This window comes from Cimex lectularius, unplaced genomic scaffold, assembly GCF_000648675.2.
Source record: "Cimex lectularius strain Harlan isolate CLEC.00 unplaced genomic scaffold, Clec_2.1 scaffold86, whole genome shotgun sequence".
NCBI lineage: Eukaryota > Metazoa > Arthropoda > Insecta > Hemiptera > Cimicidae > Cimex > Cimex lectularius.
Genome location: NW_019392763.1, coordinates 923,518 through 947,815, shown reverse-complemented (window position 1 = coordinate 947,815; position 24,298 = coordinate 923,518). Strand labels below are relative to the sequence as shown.

The following is a 24,298-nucleotide window of genomic DNA, read 5'->3' as shown; positions in this document are numbered from 1 at the left end:
GTTGGCCCACTAGAATGGTCTGGGGTAGATGGGCCAGATAGATACGCCTTTACAACTCATTGGCTTGTCTCTAATCCCATTACCTCGAGTGTGTGTTTAGTCGAGGGGTTGGTAATTGATTCGAGTGTTCGACTAGGGTGTCAACCGGTCATTCGAGCCCCCTTTGCTTCTTTACAAAGTTCGGAACAAAAGAAAATCCTTTATTTTATTTTAATTGGACAAATAAAATTTTTAATGAAATAGTAAATAAACTCTTATTACAAATGATAAAAATTTTACCTTCTTCTTGTCTTGCAAAAGAACAAACTTGTATATCACAAAACAAATAAGTAAAAATCTTGAATTTTACGTATTCTCCAAAAAGGCTTCTTTTTAATAATAAATTTGAAATTTATGTGTACAACCGTACAAATTATTTTACTTTGAACTTTTGCGCTGTGCCTAAAAATGAAAATATCATCTTTCCAATGTGAAACCTGCAGCGAGGTCCATCTGTCCGAAATAAAATATTTTATGAATTTTTACCATAAAATCATTTATTTTTGATATGGAAATTATTTTCATAATGGAGATTTGACTTTTAAAATTGTTATCTCGAGTTTTGTCCATAAAATCTGACACTAGCAAGGAAAAGAACCAAGCTGGACAGATAACTTTATTGACATTTTCTAATAAAATGAAATATGTTTTGACATTAAAAAGCCAGACATTTTTTTTTTTCAATGGAGTGCATTATTTTCTGATGAAACTGTGGTGAAAAACGGTGAAACTATAACTAACACTTTACCAAGGGCAGACGCTGTTGAGAATTTCAACCACTTTTTCTTTTAGACTTGTTTTTTTCTCCGACCCTCCGCTGTTTTACATAACTTTGGCAATAGATTTAAAGAAATATGCGTATTAAAATTTGACAAAATGTCTGTTTAAATTTTTTTCCATATATTCGGTTTAATCTGTCCTGTAAAAAAATTTGCAACGTTTCAAACCAACTTTTTCATCTTAAATTTTGCCGTACAAAAAAATAATCTACATTGTAAAGATACCACTCTAAAAATATCTTAAGCATCAACTTTCGATAAAAGATCAAATAATACCAGATAAGTCAAGATAACCTTAAAATGAGTATGAAACCAAAACAATCTGGTTACTTAAAATTTTATGCCATGCCAAAACATAATCGTTAATTATGGTTTACCTAATTCTTATCTCATAAAACAACCAAAGAAGCCAAGACGTGCCGAAAAAAATGGTTAGTCAAGATATGTCTACGAGTTACATCGAACTAAAATAAGCCTGGTTAATTAAAATTAATTGAACTTCTGTCGCACCTCGCAATAGTTTTGTTTTGTTTATTCAGCGTATACTGAAAATTCCCGGTTTAGAAGCCAGGTTTTTAATTCCATAGCCCATCATATAATTTGCAAACGTGATGCAATAAAATAAAATACAATAATAAAAAATTGGACGATAGTAAATTGTTTATAGAGTAGAGAGCTTCAAAAACGGGTTTTTGAACCCGCTCCCTCGAGAAAATACAAATATGTTAATTTTTTTTAAATAAAAAACGGAATTATTACACAAAACTATCTCTTCTCTATTATCTATACTCAGTTCATCAAAATTGAAAGCATTTTTGAAATCTGCATTAAATTTGCTAAAAAATGAGTTTTCTACTGATCGATTTCAGTCTGCTTCGCTAGTACAGACATATACAAATTAAAAATTGGAAGATTTTTGTTGAATTTCAAAAATTTACTACGCTGTGTCACAACTTCCTAAATATAGACTAATTTTACAAAAACTGCGTCAGTTAATAAACTTTCGAATGGTATGCTTGGTACGATATTATTTTTGATTCTTAGAGAAAAATGTAGATCAAACTCCCAAAAAATAAAGGTTTTAAGCGATGGGAAGATTTAAATATTATCGATGAAAGAATTTTTTTATCACATGAAAAACTGAATAATGTAAGGTAAAATAAAATAAAGATTGATTTTGTTAAAAAAAATACCCGAAAAGCATACCTTATAAAGCATTCCACTGTAGCAAGTTCTCGAAGTGTTCATTATTCCTTAAGCATTGTGTATCGAGTTTCTTCATCTTTTTTACTGTCGAAAGTTAACAATTTTCCGAGAATTTTGGCTACATTATATATTTTTATTGTAGCAGGACCTACAGTCTATAAGTCAATTCTTTTTCGGCTAAAAAAAAATCCCTTAATTAAAAACGCTGTTTTTATTCTGTTTAGCCTCTATTTTAATTTCAATCTGTAGTATTCAGTTTTCCATGTCATGAAAAATTCTGTCATCCATAACGAATAAATATTAATTAATTTTTCCCCATCACTGAAAAACCTCAATCTTCCCAGAGTTTTTTGGTTTGTTCTACCATACTCATCTACCATACTTCCGGAAAAAATAATGTACCATTTCTATCAAGCATACCACTCTAAGGAATATTAAATGAACAGTTTTGTAAAATTTGCTAATATCTAGGAGGTTTCGTCAGCTTTGCGAATTTTTGATCCATGAAATCCTTCAATGATTTTACAATATATAACACAGTTGGACTTAAATGGTTCATTATTTAGAAAATTTAACAGAGATTTTAAAAATGACCTTAATTTTTATGCAAAATTAATAGATAATAAAGAAATTTTTATTTTTTGGTGTAAAAAGTGCATTGAAAAGAAAAAGTAAAAAATCTTACTTTCAGGACAGAGTGATAATTCTACTCCATTTACAGACTAACGCCTAATTGGTTTCCGTATGAAATGTCAGTTTTGTTTACTTTCTTTCTTAATCCTCCTCCTTTATTAATTCACTGTTTACATTCATAGTTGTCATTCATACCGAATTAAAGCTCTTACTTCTCCTCGTTTGCTTTCATTTGTGAAACTTCCCTGAGAAATAAATTAGTGTCAACAATTGCCTCATCAGAATTATGTACAATTTTTCGGTATGAATTTAAACTTTTCTGGGGCATGTCGTAACATCAATAAGGTTTTTGGTGGGTATTCTGCGAATGAAAGGACTGTTGACCGGTGGTTTTCAATTTTGAACGTGACAACTATGAACGAGATAGGCCGGAAACCAAACTGTATAATTACCATCTGAGGGCAATGGTTGACTCTTGTCCTTCAAAAAGCACTAGGGAATATACAAAAGAACTTGTGCTACGACCGTGTAAAGATATTAAAAGAAAACGGGAAAACGAAATGGATAAGTGGGTTCCACACAATTGTCTGAACCACAGAAAGACAAACGTTTTGTCAATTTTGTCAAGTGTCAAATTTGTTCTTCGCTTTTGCTGCGAAATCACAATAAACCATTTCTGAACCGGGTTCTCACTTGTGACGAAAAGTGGGTCCTGTACGATAAGCACACATGGTCAGCTCAATGGTTGGATAGAGATGATCCCCAATGCAGATGGCCAAATCAAGCCTGAACCCCCCCCCCCAAAAAAAAAGCTGATTTGGTGGGGAATGGGTGGTATGATCAATTTAATTTGATATTGAAAAAAATATCAAATTTAAACCCTGGTGAAACACAGCGAGTTTAAACATTTTGTATCAGAAACTGCGAGAAAAACATCCAAGTTTGGTCAATAGAAAGAGACCTATACTCTGTCTCTCCACGACAATGCTCGTCTTCACATTCAAGATTGTCAATGAAAAACTTCAAAAGATAAAAATTGAAGTTTTTCCATACCCACCATATTCACCTGACATATAGCCAACTGACTTCCACCTTTTATGTACCCTGGATTGTTATCTAAGAAATAATATTTTTTAAACTGGAAATCTCTCAAAACAGCAATAGATTAATTCCTTACATCTCAAACTCCAAACTTCTACGAGGAGTGGCTAAAAAAAAAGCTTACAGCACGTTGTATTTCAACTAATAGAGAATATTTTGATTGATTAAAGATGTATTTATCGTATTGATTCTAGCTTTTTAATATTACCCCAATTACTGACATTTCATACGGTACTACCAAATTGTACATCGCGCGGCAAACCATATCCAAAAATATTTTATTTTCTATCAACTTTTGTATAAAGATTATATTCGAAATACCTATTTTAGGCAATAATTGTCAAAACGTTATTCTTATTTTCTAATCGCTAAAGTTTTATAATTTGTCTATTTATAAAAATCTTTATAATCATCTCTCACATAAACGCTGTTTAGCCAAAACTTGACTAAAATTAAAAAGAAAATCCTTCGTTTAAGCAAAGTTTGTCAAAATATTAGTATTGTATTATACCAGTGTTTTATTTTTATAGAATACCAAAAAAGCTGTCTTATTATATAAAATATTTTTTGTTGATTAAAATATTAATAGCAAACGTTAAAAAATGAAAGTTTTGATTGATCAAAGTAGTTTGGAAACCTGGAGGAAATTATCTCATTTTTAGTATATAAACAGAGCCAAGGCTCGTTGGAAAAAAAGGCGTCACGCGTGCCAATTTATTTTTATTTTTCATTTTGGAAGAATACTCACAAAATAATGAAATTCTCTTAAAAATAAACTTGTTTACCGTCCTATAGATGAAATGTATTTAAATTCTAGTACAAAATTTGTTCCTTTTTAATGGAACCAAATGATTTCTAAGTGAGTAAATATTTAACGATTGATGAAGACAGGGAGGAAACAAAAATGGCTAAGTGACTTCTCCATTGAGATATGATAGAAGCTACTTTACCCCCTTTTGAGTATAATTGCCGGTGTAATCCTGTTTTATGAAGAGCCGGCTCTTAGCTACTAAGTACTTAATCCAATTACCATCCTTATACGAAATGACCGAGAAAATGGACCGGGGCAGGCATTCCCCTTTACGTCTCCCACAATCAATACAAACCTCCTTTTTCTCCGAGGACTCGATTCAGCCTTCCTTCCTCCACCTCTTTCTCCTCCTAACCCAATCAAACAATTTTCCGTTACTTTATTCGACCGCCCTCGGGATAGAGGCAATCTTCGTCCACCCGAGCAAGACCCCCATGGGCCATGATCTCTCTTCGGAAACTCTACCTATGTATTCTTCTAAAAAAATACACGATAAAAAATATAATGGAATAAAAATGGAATTTTTCTTCGATGTTCTTGGCCCGTTTTTTATTTAAATTACAATCAGACATCGTAGATGTCTTTCTGACCAAATCAAATTTAAATCCAAACAGTAATATATATTAAAAAATAAATAAAATTATGTTTTTTCTGCAATATTTGAGCAAGGAAAGACCTCATTTGTATAATGACTTTGCACTTGCTTAGCCTGCGTTTTGTGTAAACGCTAATAAGTAAAGTTTTTAACTGCCGCGAGGGAAATATGCAGTCATCCATCGAAGTTCGTGAAATGCCGAATGCATCTAACAGGCCAAACCAGCGAGGATGTTCCGATCAAAATTCCCATCAATTGGCTTTTGGAAAAAAAGCTATCTTGGTTATCAAATTTTCCAAGTTTGTATTTAAATATAAAATTCATTTACTTATAAATCAATTACCCAACACATAAAATTAAATTTAAAAACGTGTATATTGGGCATTACAATAAACGCAATCAAGACAACTATCGACAAATAACAAAACAGCATTTACGTTTATATAATTGACAAACAATAGGAAATAAAATATACAATTAAAAAGAATATAAGGTCCAAAAACGCACAAAAAAGAAGTAAAGGGTAATTCAAAAGATTAAATTATGGCAATAAGACCAATTCCTTAGCCTGATCAATTACAGGCAAAACATAAAACGTATGCAGGTACAACTTATAATAATAAATTCTACCAATGAAGATGACGTGTAAAATTATAAGTAATGAAATAACAAGAAAATAAATAACGAGACAATCACGTATGCTTAATTGGCTTTTGGAAAAAACAAAAAACCATCTTGGTTACCAAATTTTACAAGTTTCTATTTAAATACAAAAGGATTCGAAGTATAAATTGGATAAAAAAATCGGTCAAGTCTACAGTCTTAATTTAAAAAAAGAATGTGGGGAAATATAGTTTAATTTTAAAAAGTACAAGCTTAGCCTGTTTTAAGTGTTCTTCCAGACTGCTTCTGTCAGCATTGACTGGGAGAAACGGTCGGCGGAGGAGAAGCAGCACTAAAATATAAAACCACCAAGTTTTGTCTGGATGCTGAAAAGCCCTTTATCATCATGTCGGTTTTCAAGATGTGACTAATCGCAATCACGTCATCAAAGAGGGGCCGAACGAGCTCGTAAAACTTTTCGCGTGCTTCAGACCCAAATAAGGCCTTTGGCGTGTAGGAAACGTGTCTTCTTTGCGGTTTCGAACGCAAAGTAGTACATAGGCACTTAAATCCTCACGGGTCAGTTGGTTTAAAAGGGGTTTTGTTTAGTTTTTTTTTTTTTCGAAAAGTGTAAGCGTGCTAACATGTCAAAGCGATCTATTTTAATCATTTCTGCTTTTGTTAAAGGAATGTTTAATTTTAAAATTTATATTTCATGTTTGGGTAGGTTTTGAAGCTCCATTCTTGAACTTCAGTTTTTTGTGAAGTAACAGAAATTTAGAACGATACATCAACATAAATAAATAAATTTAAATATAAATAGGATTGAGAGGATACCAGAGAATTTCTAATTATTACACCATCCTTTAAGTGAATTATATCATTAACAAATTAATTAATTAGGCAGATAGTGAGCCACTGATAAACAAGATTAGGGGCTGAATCTTTAATGATCAAATCATTCACAGCGCCATCAAATAAGCCATCAAATATAAAACAATTTTCATGTTTTAAGTATATCAACAAACATTTAACGTACAACAGGTACAAAGTTGAAGCACAACACTTTGTTTTTATATAAAAATTAAAGGTCAAGGAGGGAAAGTTTAACAATTTATTATTCTCATACTGTTGGAAGATTTTAAAGACAATGCGGATAAATTAATTTACCTTGGCACAAACATTGAAAGGTTGTGTTAAATACCTTTCTCTTTTTTTTCCAACGTTGTTATTCGGTAAATTCATTAACTTACGCGATTTTCAGCCAAATAAGAATGTACCCAGATAAAAAAGATAAAAGGTATATTTGAAATTTGTAGCAATCTCACATCTTTAAACATCATTCACACCGAAAGGCAATAAAAGACAATGAATTTTCCGTCCATGGGATTTAATAAATTAAAACAGCGACATTTATATCATGAAATGAGAAAATGGTAAACATACATGTTGATTATGTAATATCTTAATATTACGCGTTACATTGACGGTTAATCGACTATAACTAATACTAGTATTTTTAATTTTAATCTTGAAATGTACTTAATTTGTAAGGAACTTGTTGAAATACAAATACCACATGCGCTGGAAGGTAATTTTTGGTAATTTTGCTTTTTGCGAAATTTCCTCCTATATTATGCGGGGTAATCAACCGATTATTTGATAGAACTAACATACATTAGTGAGGATGTTAGGAAACTAACAAACAAAAAATTTTGCATTTACCATGTTTGTCTAGATATTTTTTTGTACCTTAATCATTGTACAATTTTTGTTATTATTTTAAACCTCAAAAGCAATGATATTTTTCTGTTGTCTTTCAATCATTATAAACAATCAAGAGTTTAATATTATTATTGTCACGATTTTTGCCTCATTTCGCGTTAGAATTTCACTAATATTTTGGTTATTCAGATCAAAAATAACCAAATTATTCCCTTGACAATGTACGCAGGAATTTCCAAATACTTGGAAGTACGCAAAGCACACTTGGGCAGTTTATATGTTTTATAAGGGAATTAAAAAAAAATCATATTCTTTCTTTTTCAAGAATTATTTCTACAGTTATTTCAATACGTTTTTAATATATTTGTATATGTAATGAAGTAATTTTTATGCAAATCTTTATAACCCTTGAAATATATTTCGGTCAGTAAACAAGTTTCTAAAGAGAATTATAAAAAAATTAATGCTATTATATAACAATAGAGAAATAGGGTATGTTTATTGTAAAATTTTTAATAGTTATATTCATTAGGTTTTTGTAGTAAAACAACATGTGTTAACATACAATTTGCGTTATTTTTAATACATGGAAGCACACAACTATATACATTATGCACTTGTGTTTGTTTAAGATACAAAAGCACATTTTATATTATTGAATAATAATTTGGAAATTTAAATGAATTTGTTTTACATGAAACATTAAAAGATACGTTCATTAATGTTTTATTGTAAAGGAGCTATGAATGTGATATAATTAATGCCTGGAAGTAATCAAACATGTTATAGTGATCCACACGTGTTTGTTTAAAGTATCATAACCAGTTACATAATTATAAATAGTAATGAAACAATAAATGATACCGTACATTAATGTTTTCTGGTAAAATAGGTAGGTTTAGGCTATAATAATTACTGGAAGCACTAGAATATTTAGGGTGATCCACATTTAGTTTTTTTTTAAATATTGAAACAATTTATAATATTAATGGGTAAATATGAATGAATTTATTTGATGTGGAAAATTAAATGATACAAGTACATTAATGTTTTCTGGGAAAGTGGTAGGCATGTGCTTTAATTAATACCTGGGATCACTCAAACATTTAGGGTAATCCACATGTAGGTTTTAAAATATCAAAACAATTTATTATATTACATAGTAACTTGTAAATATGAGTGAGTTTATTTTAAGTGAATTATTAAATGATATTGTACTCTAATGTTTTCTGATAAAATTATGTGCTATAATTAATGAATACAAACACTGGAATATTTAGGGTGTTACACATGTAGTTTTTAAAGTATCATAATAACTTAAAATATTAAATAGTAATGGTAAATATGAGAGAATTTATTTTTATCTGAACTATTAAATGATACTTTACATTAATGTTTTCTGGTAAAAGTGGTAGGTATGTATGTGTTATAATTAATACCTGGCAGTACTATAAAATATTTAGGCAAATTTTATAAGGGGATTGTAAAAATGTTGGTTATTACACAGCAATGGAATATTAAATGATTTTGTACATTAATGTTTTCTTCTTATAAAATACACCTGGATGTACTCAATCTTAATAGGGCAGTTTAATTGTTTTTAAAAGGAATTATAACAACTTGTTTGGGTAAATATGGGCGAGTTTATTTCACGTTGAACTTTGAGTTGGACAATGCAATGTTTGAAGTTGTTTTTGCTGTAAACATTAATGTTTGTTTTATAATTCTGTTTTACTATTTTTTTAATAAACCGCGTTGATTTTGCATGGTCATAAATTGGAATTTTATATTGGAGAGATAAAGAGAAACGTCGGAGTAATAATTGTTTCAAACGGTTTAATTCGTAGAGGGGGTGTGTTGTAGACTGATTAATTGGGGGTTGCGGTTATCACGGGGTTGTATCTCAGCCGGGAATTACTCTCTTGTTAGTGGTCTGATAACATCTAAACTGTTTAGGATTGAATTTAATGGAGAAAGTCTCTGTTTCTAAAGGGACTTACATGTGTAGTACTCCATCATGTTCTGGTTGTACCTGTAGGCGGTCGTGAGGTCCATAGCGGCGGGAGGTGCTAGTGCCAACATTAAGTTCAAATCCAGATTTTTGACGAACGGATTCACGACCGAGTCCTCGTAAAACGGCCCGGCCACATCACTTGTTCCACCTGGCGCAGTGGGGCTAACCGCGGATATCGTGGTGGTGACACTTCACTCGCGGACACCCTTCGGAACGTCGGCGACGAATTATGTTGAGACACTGAGGCCGCCGAGTGCTCCGGTTTGTGCTTGTGTGCGATCCGATCTGCGTGTCTCTGTGTGTGCGAGAACGAGAGAGAGAGCGTGTGAGAGGGGAAGACGCGGGGGCTTAGTAGGGAGTGTACTTGGGGCGTACCCCTCAGCCCCACTCTACTCAAACCCAAAACCACCCCTATTTTTACCCAAAGCTGTTACTCTCTACCCTTTAACTTAAGTTCCCAACTCTTTTTGTTATCCCAAACCTGATGAAAAAAATTTCAATATAACATTATATTGTCTATTATTATACAAATATATTATTTGTGAAAAAAAACAAAAACTATTTCTATAATAGAACTAACTTTGCATAAGAATCGTCAGAATTCAATAAAGAAAATGTATTAAAATTTAAAAAATTTAATCATAACTTAAAATATTACGGGTTTTGTAAAAAATTAACCATCAAATTTGTCTCATGTGACTCATTGATATAGTCACTTATTTATGTGTTTCTTAATGACCTGCTGTTTCATAATTTGTTAAAATGAATGAGTTTAGAAAAACACCATTTTTATTTTTTGGCCATCGTTTCGAGCTTTATTCAGGGCATCTTCAGGGCATAAAGTATGGTGCTATTCTTGCGGTTTCATATTGGTTTTGCGTGAAAGTGTTGTGAATAGTAACTTATTATTAATTCACCACCTTTATATAAATATATATATAAAATATAAAGAAATTTATCTTAAAAAAATACATTAGTTTTTCAGAAATAAATTTCCTTAATAGGCTTTTTGAATCGATATGAGGGGTTTTTCTTAAAAAAAAGACATTTTCTACGTGTTTATAAAAGACAAATTTATAAATGCTAAGGGTTGAATTATCAACTAAGGATCTAAAATATTATCAAGATCTTTAAAACCGAAGGTTGATTTGACAAATTTGAAATGTTAAATTTAGAATTTACAGGATCTGATAAATATTTATAAACCTTTTAAAAAAATATATTTTCTTTATTTTGCTGCTTTTTCGTGTTTGATTTTTTTTGCTTTATTTTTGTCTAATTTTATATAATTAAATTTAAAAGATGTAATGAGAAAAAAATAAATAATTCGATTGGCTTTAAGCAGTATGAATAGGTATACAGTTGTAACGGTTATTTAAATAAATAACAGCAACCTGACATGTATTTGATTGGGAATATGATTGTTTTGAATATAATATAATAAAATCCACAAACATATTTAAACAATCTATTTCATTTTAGTCATACACGTTAATATCTAAATAAAAACCACCTCGACAGAATTTTCCATGCATGTTAACTGTTGGGACAGATGCCCCGGCTGAAGAATCAGAACCATGAAATTGATAGTCTTTTAATAAGAACGGAACGACAAATGCGATAAATATGAATTATGAGAGCGGCCCGAGTGGGGTGGTATGTAAATGTTGGCATCCGATTGGTCCAAGCTAGGGGTTGGAGGCGTGGTCAGCGTTAGGGGTGCTTAGAAACGTCCCAACAAAAGTCCAGACAAGATTTAAAATTGGTTTAGCTACTTCAACCGGGCAAAATTTAAAATTCCCTTAGCTGGACATAGTCGTATATATATATATATAAAATCTGGATACGTAAATTAATTTTTTTTAAATCTATAAAATTGACTATTTAATTTTCAAGTAATTTTCACTATTCATTTTATGTACCCAAAGGGTCTGCATGCCCATATTTGATTTATCAAAATTAAATTTAGATTGTTCATTTTGGATAAAAAACTTACAAAATCCTGTTACATATAAATCATTTACCCAACACATAAAATTTACTTTAAAAAGATTTACATTGGAAATGACAATAAACGCAATCAAGGCAACTATCGACAAAACTAATCGACTAATAAATTTTTGTATAAATTTTTTCTTCAGTGAAAGGTTATGATTGGTAGCATGATAGAAAGTAGTCTGAAGGTGCGAGGTTTTATAAATCATTTGATCACCCCTAATAATTTTTTACTGTTTATCGACAAATCGCATAATCAAAAAATTCGATTAATATAATAGAATTGTTCTTCGAAGCCAAATCGGACTTTACCAAGAAAAGAAAGTAATCTGAAGGTGTGAGGTCTAGTATGTAGTTTCATTTTCAGGATCCTGTTTTTAAGCAAAAACATCCAGGATTTATGAACTATGGTATTTCTTATTGTTTAATAATAAAGCAAAAATGACAGGTTTTTACACTATGCATGCTTGCATGTGGTACATCGGTTACAGGCTCCTGATTATGGATGTTATCTACTTGTAGACTTATATGTCATGCTTAGTACTTTTTCCCGAACTATGGATGAGATATCCATATATATATATTTTCAAGCCTTAGAAGCCTATTGTGATAGTTTACTTATAAGGGCTCTCTTCCTCAATGTTTGCAAAGTGTTTTGTTTCTTTTACATGTTTGGGTATTTCTGTTGTATCTTCTTTGTTTTTACAGCTTTTTTGTCTTAATTTAACCTGATTTTTAGTTGTTACTGTTTTTACTAAGTATTGTTAATCTTCTTGGACACATATTCACCAGAATTATTATAAGCCGAGTAATGAGGGCCGATGAAACATTTTCTCAAAAATTTTAACGGGCCGATCGAAAATTATAAATCCCTTTTATTCAGTTCTCAACTTAATTTCTAATTAAGGAAATATAGCTTTTTAACGTCAAATTAAAGCATTCAACAAACTTAAGAGATGGTAAGAAATATAATCATGTAAATGGAAATTTCCTGTATATTTGTGAATTTTTTTTAAATATAAATTGATTGGGCTCTTAGAAGGCCATCTGGAAATTTCTTTTCTTTTCTTTTAAATTAAAATAAAGTCAACATAACTCGAGATTTTTATGAGAATAAAATAATTGGTCTAAAAAATAATTAAATTACATTAAAAAAATCTCTAATTAATGGAAGTAACAGTCGTTTGTATATATTTTAGGATAAACTTGTAATTTTAATTGAAGTTAATTTTCATGTAGTATTTTAGATAAGAATCAATTTTATATACAAAAATAAAATAAATTCAAGATTCCTTTATTTATATATTTAATTTTAATTTTAATTGCAAATCATTTTTGTCTGCTGTTTGAAACAAGAACCCATTTTTTATTTTTTAAAAATGCTCAAATTAAAAGTAGAATCCTTTATTTTACTTAATTTGATATAATTCTATATTTTAATTATAATTAAATTTCATGAGCCCAATTATTTTATATTTAAAAAAGTTCTCAAATATACAAGAATTATAATTTACTTTTTAATTTAATTGTTTATATTTCATGTCATCCCCTAAGTTTTTTAATGCTTAAAAAAGGGTTAATTTGATCGAAAAAAACTTATATGAAACGGATGAACTCTACAGATGGACAATATTGACCTGCAACTGTTTTCAAACTCAATTACACAGGAATTTTATTTTATATGCCCATACCATCTCCCAATTTTTTAATGCTTCAAAGAAAGAGTTAACTTGAAGTTTAAAATGGTTAATATGAAAATAAAAAGGGTTAATTAGTTGTCTGAAAAGGTTATTATGAAGTTAAAACAGGTTAATTTTAAGTTAAAAAAGTTAGAAAGATATGTATAAACAATTGTTTATATTGACCACCCGAAATATTTACAATAATATTATATTTCCAGCAGAACTATTATAGGCCGAGAAAACGTCTTCATCAGAACTATTACAATCTGACCGAAATTACAAGTGTAAATCCGCCTTATTAAGCTCTCAATTTGATTTATAATTAAGGGAATAAACGATGGTTTGTGCTCACCACCAGAATTTCTAAAACTTACAGAAAAGATATTTTTCGGCAGCATTATGGAAAACTAAGGAAATAAGCAATTGTTGTTAGTTCAGCAGTAATGTCCTATTCTTCACTGTAATTTCCACCAGAACTATACTGGGCTGATCGGACAATAATCTCTGCTTATTTAGTTCTAAATTGATCTTGAAAGTTATATAAATTCACCGTAAAAGATTGAACTGATTGGTGGAAATATTCAATTTCAGTGCGTAGTTGATTAAATGTTACATCAGTCTCACTGTGTCCAAATTTATCGCGTAAGTCACGGTCGGAATAGTTTCCTGGAAAATATTACGTCCGATGCTTTTCCATTGTCGTAAGAAAGTCCTCAAGGGATTTGGTTTTTTCTGAACCATCAACGATACAGGGCACATCCTTTCTTTATCTTCCCACGGGGGCGCACGGTGCGAAATCATCATGAATCACCGTCTTTGCGGTCGGTACGACCCTCCGGGAAGAAGTGACAAGACGGACAATGGTCAAAGAATAGGAATCAATACGAGTGTGAGTCTGTGGGAGGAAGCTTGCGGGCTCCCAGTAACCGATACCCGTCGTGATATAGACTTACATTCCCATAGTCCTTGCCTCTGGGAACGTTACGTGCAAACTCATCGGCTGTCTTCTCACATGTACGCCACACCCGGTTTTTATTCCTTGTTTCTCGATTTAAAAATAAGAAAATAAACGAGTATATATTTGTAACAAGTTCGAGAGAACACGTTTAACTCGCCCTTCGAATGGCCTGAAGTAATTTAGGGTTCACCTGCTTAAGTGCACTTGAAAGTGACCGTTCCTTTTCAAACGTTAGTGACACCTTCAAAGAATAAACAAGGTGTAAATCACCTCAACACTTTTATACCTCTATTTTATATAATGGGATTATTTTGTATCTTTAAAATACCACCTAGTTTGCCTAATAGCAGTTGTGAAATTATATGCACAAAGTATCGTTTTAGAAGCTTAGTATTTTTAGAAAAAAACCTTATAAACACTAATTTTTGTCGTCCATCTCTATCGGATTTTGCCAATGGCTTGATACTTAAATTATAAATAATTTGACAGAAATTAATGTGCTCAAGAAAAACAGATAGGGACGAAAGAGAAGGCGCTTTGGCTCCCGTGTGCTTCTGTTGAGTTATGCTTTTTATGCGACAACCGCGTAGATTGTATGGTGTGAAATGAAGCATCCCGAAAGGAAAGGGAAAGCTTCTATACAAAACTCTTTTTAATCAATCAAGGAGTGTGCCACCTAATGGCATTCGTTCATCAATGTATTTGCCCTTCTCGCACGGTTATGCTTGGCGTGACGTACAAATCGACGCATGTTTTGTAACAAACGAAAACATTTGGGTATCACACTAATGGATTTTTTCTATCAATCAGAGAAAAGGTATTGCAAAAAAATTTAAATAATTTTTGACTCATTATTAAACAGCTTTAGATCGAAAAGTCACGCTTTAACGACTAAAGTGCGACCACAAACTACAAATTAAGTTAGAAAGTCTTGTATTGTATGAATTGTTTTTTTTTTCTACCAAGGATTTATTGATTAGCAACGTCCTTGATCGTACAGTCTCAATTATATTTTGTAAAATAATCATAATATAAGTAAAATAATAAATACAGAAATAACCAAAACAGCGGTTTATTCTTATAACCATTTATGCAATACCTTATTAGAAAAAATATACAGTATTTCCTGTTTTTGAAATTCAGCCTGTTTTTCTCTGTTCTTCTTATTATTATGGCATCTTATGCAAATTTTTTTGATTATTAAAAAAAATTCTTTATGTCAGTCAACTTTTCTATTTATAGGAACTTCCCTATAACAGTTTTAAAGTTTTTTGATGTTGTTTTTGAATACCGATACCAATATATTAGCATATATTTCCTGTTAAATCCAGTATAAAATTAAATATGTTGTTCGTCTAAATTTCAATTGCTGAAATAATTACTCCGGCCTTCCCAAGAGTCGTTATATTAATAATAAAACACATTGCAATTAATTATTATTTTTATCTAAACTTTTTGGTTGAGATGAAAAATTAGTGGCACGAGTGGGAACTACTAATTTTTCAGCTCAACCAAAAACCTTAGATAAAAATAATAATTAATTGGAATAATTAATGTGGTCAATTATGACCACTAAGCAAAATATGGATTAATAAAAGACATTTTTGTTATTGATTAAGATTGTATGAAGTTTTAGGAAATTTTCGAAAACGATATGGCTTTTCAAAGGAGAGCGATACATTAAAATGATGCTTTCCGGCATATCCCCTTTTGAGTTTTTCGGAGTGTGCCGTCAATAGCTGCACCTTATTATAAAGGCACCACGTGGCTCCCATATAAATCCCACCCGCTACAAAGGGCCCCTTGTGCCATAGGGTGGATGGATCTAAAGAGCCGGCTGACTAGTAATTAAATAAAATATGACTCTCTGTTGTATATTTTAAAGACGTCTACACTGAGAACAATAGGTGTATAAATATAATACGTTGGCGAGTACTTGTGTCCAAGTTGTTTTGGTTATTCTTTAACGGTAGGGATTTTTTTCAAGTCGCAATCGTATATTAGGGATTCGAGTTGGGCTTTTACGAAACTATTTTTGTGAAAGATGCTTCGTATCACTTTTGAATAGAATTTCCAGGGGTCCATGAGAGTTTTACCTGGGCATTGTTGTGGAAAAATTCACCGGCCCTGCTTGATTTCGTGTTTAAAAAGACTTGGAAAAAAAAACTATCAACGTCGAAGGGGAAACATATTTTATTTATGCTGAGTCCCTTAAAAATAAATCTAAAGCTGTCAAAACCGTTTTGATCACTATTTCGATATATTAGGGCATTGGAATTCAACTGTAAAAAATTTTTTTACGTATATTTTCAGATTTAGTTATACGAAAATTCATAGTTTTCCTGATAAATTAAGTCATTAATTTCCAACGAGGGGACCGCGGTAGCCGAGTGGTCAGCGTGATTGATTCTCAGCTCGTTACCCTTACAATTAACCCTTTTTAACTTCAAATTAATCAATTAACTATTTTTCATTTCAAATTATCTCTTTTCGCACCACGGTTATATTTTATAATTAAAGAAATCTTAAATCGAAAAAGAACAAACAATAACTTGTTTTTATTTTATATCATTTGTAATTTTCATATGGTCTTCTAAGATTCGAATTATTTTTTATGGAAAAAAATCTCAAATATGTATATTTAATATGAATAGCGAGACGCAAGGGAAGGCCTATGTATTTATTAGTGTGAGTGGTTAAGTATGAGTGGACGGGTCGGCCGAGGAGTATGCAGTACTCCGCAGACTTGTCAAAAACATAGGTTAGTTAGATAAAGGAATAATTGGAGTGTGATAGGGTGACTGGCTGGAAAATAAAAATGCACGGTGTCTTGCAAATATTAACCGTAAATACGGCATGAAAGGTTTTTCGGAATGAACGTATTGATTGGCGTGAATGACGAGTGATTGGGGAGGTGATTTTCACAGGGGTGGGTACTCTCAGTCCTGCTAAATATAAGTTAGATTGAATTCTTATAGTAGCATGAGTGTGTATGTATGTATGTATGTGTTCTATGAATATTGCGTGTGGAGGATAGGTAAATAAACATAATTATAACAAAATACTAATAAACATATGGATCTAGTATGGTCTAGTAACCACAGTTATATGACAGTAAAGTGATGAAAAATACAGAAAATAATACATACTTTCGCGTTTATAAAATAACGTGAGAAGGAAAAATATGCGAAGAGCCGGCAAAAAAAAACTTACTTTTTCCCGCCAAATTAAGCGCTTTTACCTTCAAATTACGCCGTTTTTAGAACAAAAAAATTAGAAGATATTTTTAGAAATATAAACAATTAGCTCTTAAAATACCGGATGACAATTAAGTATAATTAAAATTAAAAATTATTCTTGTATTTACCTATTTCTGTAAAATTAACCCTTTTTAACTTCAAAGCCACCTTTTTAATTTCAAATTATTCTTTTTTTAAATTTCAAATTAACATTGTTTAATAGCAAATTAATCCTTTTTTTTAATTTAAAACACTTAGATGGTAGTATGAATTACCTCATGAAATTTAATTAAAATTAAAAGGTATATAAAACAATGTTTGTTCTGGTAGTTCCAGATTTTAGATGAGAGAGAACGGATTTTATATTTTTCAAAATTTCCAGAACAAAAGAAGATTTTGTTAATATTTAATTTGATATAATTTTTATATAGATTATATAAGAGAGAAGCCTAAGACCCCATTCATAGTATATTTATCAAAAAATCCCGCTAATATAAAGGAATTTTACTTTGCATACTTATATTGTGTTTCATACCATATCCTAAGCATTTTAATCCACAACAGAAAAATTAAAAAGAGCTAATTAACGGAAAAAATGCTATATGCAATAGCCCATTTCCTGAATTTTTGAACAAACGATATTAAAGTTATTTATAAAATGTAAAGAAAACACCAAAAAAATGTATGGGAAAGAACAGTTATATCTGTCAGATTGTTCTTCTATTTATAGGAATTAAGAAGCTGTGTTGATTACATAAAATTAAACTTTTTGTACAACAATGTTGGAAATATTACTCATGCCTACTTGGGAATTTTTATGTAAATGAATATGTTAATTGGATAAAAAAATGACGTAGGCAAAATTTTTTTGTTGTCCTGCAATAATACGTATTAGGTTTTCAAAATGCGTTTGGGATGTGCTTGAACAATTTTTTTTAACGAAATAGACGCGGAAGAGCGGCGCTGAAGGATAACCAAACGTAATTAGGAAGTTTGTTTTTGCATAAAGATGAACAATTAGAACGCAGTTATGGTTTTTAGATTCAAACATTTCGACAAGCCACGTATATTTGGTTTATATGACAAAAGGAGTAAATAATCAGGCAAAATGATTACCAAAGTCACCCACGTTCTGCATTCAAATGTAAATGTTAGAGGTGAAACCACTGGTTGTGTGTTTGAGAATTTAAAAATGTATTTCCTATATTTCGCGACGCAGTCGGCCGAGACGGCCCGGGTCCAAAAGGGGGAAAAGCGGTACGAGGGAAAATTAAAATAAAGCGTCCACCCCTCAAAACGAGTTTCACCACTATTCTGGTTTTCCGAGCACAGTGGAGAGAACAATGGGACGTGTCATGAGTCTGATATATGTATTTACATTGTTAATGAAGCCTGTAAATATGTGTCGTTGAGATTCGCGAGCTAGTCCGGAGGGAGCGGAAGGAAGTGGAGGTTTACATAAAAAGCCGGAAGTTTAAACTGAATTATACTTCGCCTGAAACCAGTAGGATGTTAAACCAGCGTCAATATGGGCGGAATGTTGCTTTAAAATCTCCGGTTTTGGGTGTAATAACTTTGCTTTCTATAATTCAAAATTGCTCTTGCTTTTTTTTATTTATTAACAAGTATCAATAAAAGTAGTTTATCTAAACTGTAAAAACTTTCATAGTTTTTGTACATACTAAAGTTAATAGTAAAGAAACTGACCTTTCCTTAATATTTTAACAGATTTATGTCCACCACTGTCAATCAGTCACCAAATGTTTAACAAATTCTTTATTTAAAAAAATGTACTGAAGTTTCATCTGGGTATACGTACTCTCAATTTTCAATTTCATTATACTTGAAACAGTGGGTTTCATTATTATGAATAGTTGTAACCTTTTCAAGTAATAATTGTAGTTTCATGCTCTTAATGATTGATCTAAATTCCTTGCAATCTTGATGAGCCAATATAAAATTATAATTTTGAAGACTGATCACGAATTATAAACATATTCACAGACTGTTAATTCATATGAAACATTAAAAAAAGAAACCAGACCATGGTTCGATGGAATTGATTATTAAAAATTTGTCTTAAAAATGATGGATTACTTATTCTTAATTAAATCTTATTATTTAATTCTTATTAACTTAAATCTTATTCCAAAAGTTTAGGTCTCTCTCTCTCTCACTTTTTCTCCCTTTCTAGTATCACAGTATCGCATTTTTTCTATCTCTTATTAAATTTGGATATACATTTATTATATATGCACATTATATATATTTGTGTATATATTATTTATTATGTGCAGTGGTAAATTGAAATTACAAACTACTTACTAATTTATTTTTATTTTTCTTTAACTTTAGTTTATTATTCGTTTCATCATCTCTATGCTACTTATCTATCGATCTATCTATAAGATATACACATTTCCTTATCTATCATATAACTATCTACATTTACTAGATCTATATTTTTCTCTGGAATCTACATTTCTTTGAACTTAAACATCCAAATGTAGAGAAATATTGTATAAGAATTTAATTTTGAAATTCATGCTCGTTTTTTTGTATGCTACTTTAGTCTGTCACAATCTATATTTCACTTATATTCTTTCTCACAATATCTCTTCAGCTTCCCCCCACACACACTCTCTCTCTCTTTCTCTCTTTCGTCGTTAATGGATGTGATAGTGATGAAATCAGACCAAATTCTGCGACTATAAATAAAGCCATGTTCCTTCATTCATTCATTATTAGGTAATACTTATTATAAATTTTTACTTTTAATATCGTACGTTTCAAAATCCCTGTGTACCTCTTAGACTTTTATTTAAATAGCCAGATCACATTTTCTTTTCTTTTAACAAGTTTTTCCCCTTACATTTCTATCACGCAAATAGTTGTTTTTATTTATTTTTAATATATTTGTTCATCTATTATTTATTATGTGTAGTGGTAAATTGAAATTACACACTTACTAATTTATTTTTATTTCTCTTTAAGTTTAGTTTATTATTCGTACTTAAATCTAATTTTATTGAAAATGTCATGAATTGTTTTAAATAAAAACCTTATTGCAACAAATATTGTTAAAACTATGTCGTGGGTCAATTTTCTAAATTTTTCTAAATCCTTCGAAAGCCAAAGTTTTTGTCTTTTAGATCGAAAGGTAAATAAATTACTTTTTATATTCTTAGTTTTTAGTTTAATGTTTTCCGTAGTGTGTCTTAGGTACAACAAAAACAACATCGTATAATTTTAATTATCCTTGCAGATATTGTTCACATATCTTTCTTTCCTCTTCAAGGTGTTAGTTTATCTTTTATCTTTTATCATTTCAACACCTTCCACGAGGCTAAATTTTAAACCCAAAGAACTCAAGGAGCAAACGACCAAACATCGATTCGCGATGTACTCATTTTTCCATACACAGCACGCACGCTTTAAGATGCTTAGAAATTCAATTTGGACCCAGATGATACGCTTAATTATTCTTCTGCTCTTTGACGGTCCGGGAACGGACCATATCCGTTAGGTGATCCGACCATCTACGCTCTCTGTTGTCAAGATTGAAATCTCATTTATGAACCTTAGAAAACTTACATCTCGCTTATACCGTTTACACTGCAAGACTTCGTTATGTCTGTTTTTAAGCACGTACGCAAAAAATTTATTAGCATATTGAGTGAAGTCTGATATACCATTTTCCAAATCTTGTACTTTCAGGTAAATCTTACACAGAAACCGAACAAAATCTTTATAAGTTGCTTATATAAGTCAGGAGGCTTAATTAATACCTAAAGCTATTTTTCGAATAAAATTGTTTTTATATGTTATCGCTTAAAAATACACTGACAGGCAAAAAATTCCACCCAATTGATGTTTTTTTGATTTAAAATTCTCGATAAAAGAAAATTCTGTCTTTAATTTGTCTCATTGTTTTTATCAACCTATATTGCTTTATGCTATGTATTAAATTGGAAATTGCTATGTATTATAAGGATAAAGGATTTCTATGTTTACTTTTTACGAAATTTAAAACGTTTATTCAGACTCATTTGAATTCTGAAGCAATAAACTGTTTAGTTTTTATCTTTGTTTTCTTAATTTCCATTTTTAAACTTAAAAATGCCCCTTAGTGCTGAGGGTGTTGCGCGTGGTGTGGCACTTATCGATGTTAGACAAATCCATCAAGTATGCTATCGCCATTGGAGTTCCCTTCGAAACGGTGCAAGACCTCGTTAGAGGTTTTTCCAGAAACTAGGTCCTGCCTTACAAGGCCCGGTTCTGGACGCCCTAGGGAAACAGAACCACAAAATGGCCGTTTTTTTACTTTGAGAATTTTGCGACTGGCACTTACTGTTGTTGAAGCGATTCATCAGCTCCAGGAAGTTCGAAGTTGTCCAAATTTCTGAACGCACTGCTCGAAGAAAATTAAATCAGTCTGGACTGATGGCTTTTCGCCCCGTAAGAGGACCAGAATTGGCCAGAACACGCAAAGTTGCAGGGCTCGCATTTGCTCGAGAACACAGCCATTGGTCGTGGGCTTGGTCTGCTGTACTTTTTACAGATGAGTGTAGATTTGCTCTACGATCTCCAGATAGCCTGTAATTTTTCCTAGATCAATCGGTGATGGTATGGGCGGGAATTTCAATGGAGAGTCGTACAGAGTTGGTTGTTGTTGGTGGAGGGTCTTTGAAGGCCATTCGCTATGTGGATGAAATTTTGGAACATTATGCGTTGCCTATCCTCGAGGCAGGTCCACATGTCGGTCGCAAAGTACAAGCGTACCTTCAACAGCATTACATCTTGGTCTTAGCCTGGCCAGCCCGATCTCCAGACTTGAACCCAATCTAGCATTTACGTGATAACCTCAAAAGACGAATAAGAACACGTCCATTACTTCTTGATACACTCCATGAACTTGAAAGGACTCACTCGTGAAGAATGGGCTAACCTCCAGCAAAGAGACATTTCCAGATTGATAGAAAGTATGTGGTGTAATTGAGGCAAGAGGAGGAAATATGCGATATTAAAATGTTAATTAAAAATCTAAAACAAAATGAAAACAAATTTTATCTGTCCGTCTTTTTTTGTTTTATTTTTATTTTTCATTTTACTTAGCAATTTACGTTTTTTCAACTTTTTTAGACAAAGACGCAAAATTAAACTTTAAAAACCGTGAAACTTTGATTAATATATAAAAATATAAAATGTAATAAGTTATATTACAAGTGGGTGGAATTTTTTGCCTTCCAGTGTATGTATAAACAAATTGGAACGTACGTACAGAAGGATTGTTGGAAGGAAGGCCTTATTAATAGACGGTTTGGAGATATAAGATTTCATAATCTCTTTTGTCCAAAGGACGACAGTGCATTAGTTAAATGAGAATAATAGTGTCAAATTGAGACGTGCTCATTATTGAGAGCGAGGAGAAATAACCGTAGGGAGCCGGCTGGCCGAGTTCATCTCTATGTGGAGTCTCTGGTGGGGAGATGGTGAGATATGAGGAAGCTCCTGGCCTATTACACCCGGCGTGTGTGGTCGCGGCTAGGTGTCAACTTTTGCGGCAAATTGGTTCCGGTCGCCTGGGCCTGGATTTGGCAGCCGGCCCGGCCTCTCTTTAACACGGGCCCTTTAATCCTTCCGACTTCCCGGCCCTCCCAAGCCGGCTCCAAAAAGATAATAAACGTTGGGATTAATTAGAAGGGTATGTCAGGAAAGACAGTTGGAAAATTACAGGAATGTCTTTTGACAAATTTGTCTTTTACGACTTTGATTATTGAGTGGGAATTGGCATTTTAATTTTTGCTATACTCTGCATTTTCTTTTCGTCTTCTTCCAACTCATAAATGGCTAAGTAATTCCTCATTAGTCATTACATATTTAATTCAGAATTAATGACAACTCCAATCCATCACTACCTTTTTCATTCCCCTCCCTTGGTTCTTATTTACTTTTTTTCTATTTCTCTCCGTCTCGCTTATTTGTCGTGCAGTGTTTCTCTCTCGCTCTTTAATTCATTTTTATCTTTCACTTGCTATTTATCCCCCCTCCCTATTTGTCTGTCTATCACTGTATCTCTGTTTTGTCGTTCTCAGGGTCTCTCTCTCTCGCTTTTTCTTTTTTTCTTATCTTTCCCTTGTTATTTATTTTTCTCCCCATCTTTCTCACCATATTTGTTTTCCTATAAATATCACTGTACTTCTCTTTTTTCACTCTGGCTGTTTTTCTCTCGCACTTTTTCCTTAATTTTTATTTCGTTGCCTTTCTCTCTCTCTCTCTCTCTTTGTCTCAATTCGAACTTTTTTAAGTATCACTGTATCTGTCTTTTTTGGTCTCATTGTTTCTCTTTCTCGCACTTTCTTTCATTTGAGATTGCTCTTGTTCTCTCTCTCTCTCTCTCTTTGTTTAGGTCTCATAATAATATATTGTCACGCAATATACAGATTGTTATGCTACAATGAATTATTTTAGTAGTTTCTCTTAGTATTTTTCTTTACTCATTAATTGCACGAGAGAACACACTCTCGCGACCTAATTTGTGGAATTTTTTAAAAATATATTCATTCATTCTTTTTCTCCTTCTCTCTCTCTGTCCCAACTCTAATTTTTCCAAGTATCACTGTATTTCTCTTTTTTGGCTCTCATGTTTCTGTCTATCGCACTCTCTATCATTTTAGATTTCTCTTGTTCTCTCTCTCTTTGTCTAGGCATCGTTGTAACTCTCTCTTTCTCTTTCACGTTATATCTCACTCTCGCATTCTTTCTCTCTCTCTATCTCTCTCTAGATTTTTAATTAAAACGATATTCATTCATTCTCTCTTTTTGTCCTCTTTTTATTTTCCCACCTCTCTCTCTCTCTCTCTCTCTCTCGTCTCTCTTCTATTTTCTCTCTCTCTTATCTTTTCTCTCTCTCTCTCT

The 24,298-nt window shown here is 31.8% G+C and overlaps 1 protein-coding gene across 9 annotated transcripts in view; it reads right to left on the bottom strand.

Moving 5' to 3' along the window:
• LOC106664006 (paired box protein Pax-5) overlaps positions 1-24,298 on the bottom strand; it is a 130,656-nt gene that overhangs the window by 44,956 nt on the left and 61,402 nt on the right. The window contains exon 1 of one of the 9 annotated variants that reach the window (XM_014389348.2): positions 9,493-9,923. The exons of the other annotated variants lie outside the window; for them this stretch is intronic. Within the exon in view, the coding sequence (XP_014244834.1) occupies positions 9,493-9,574 (82 nt within the window). The 5' untranslated portion in view covers positions 9,575-9,923. Of the gene's footprint in view, positions 1-9,492; positions 9,924-24,298 lie in introns of those variants that run through there. 9 annotated transcript variants of the gene reach the window in all.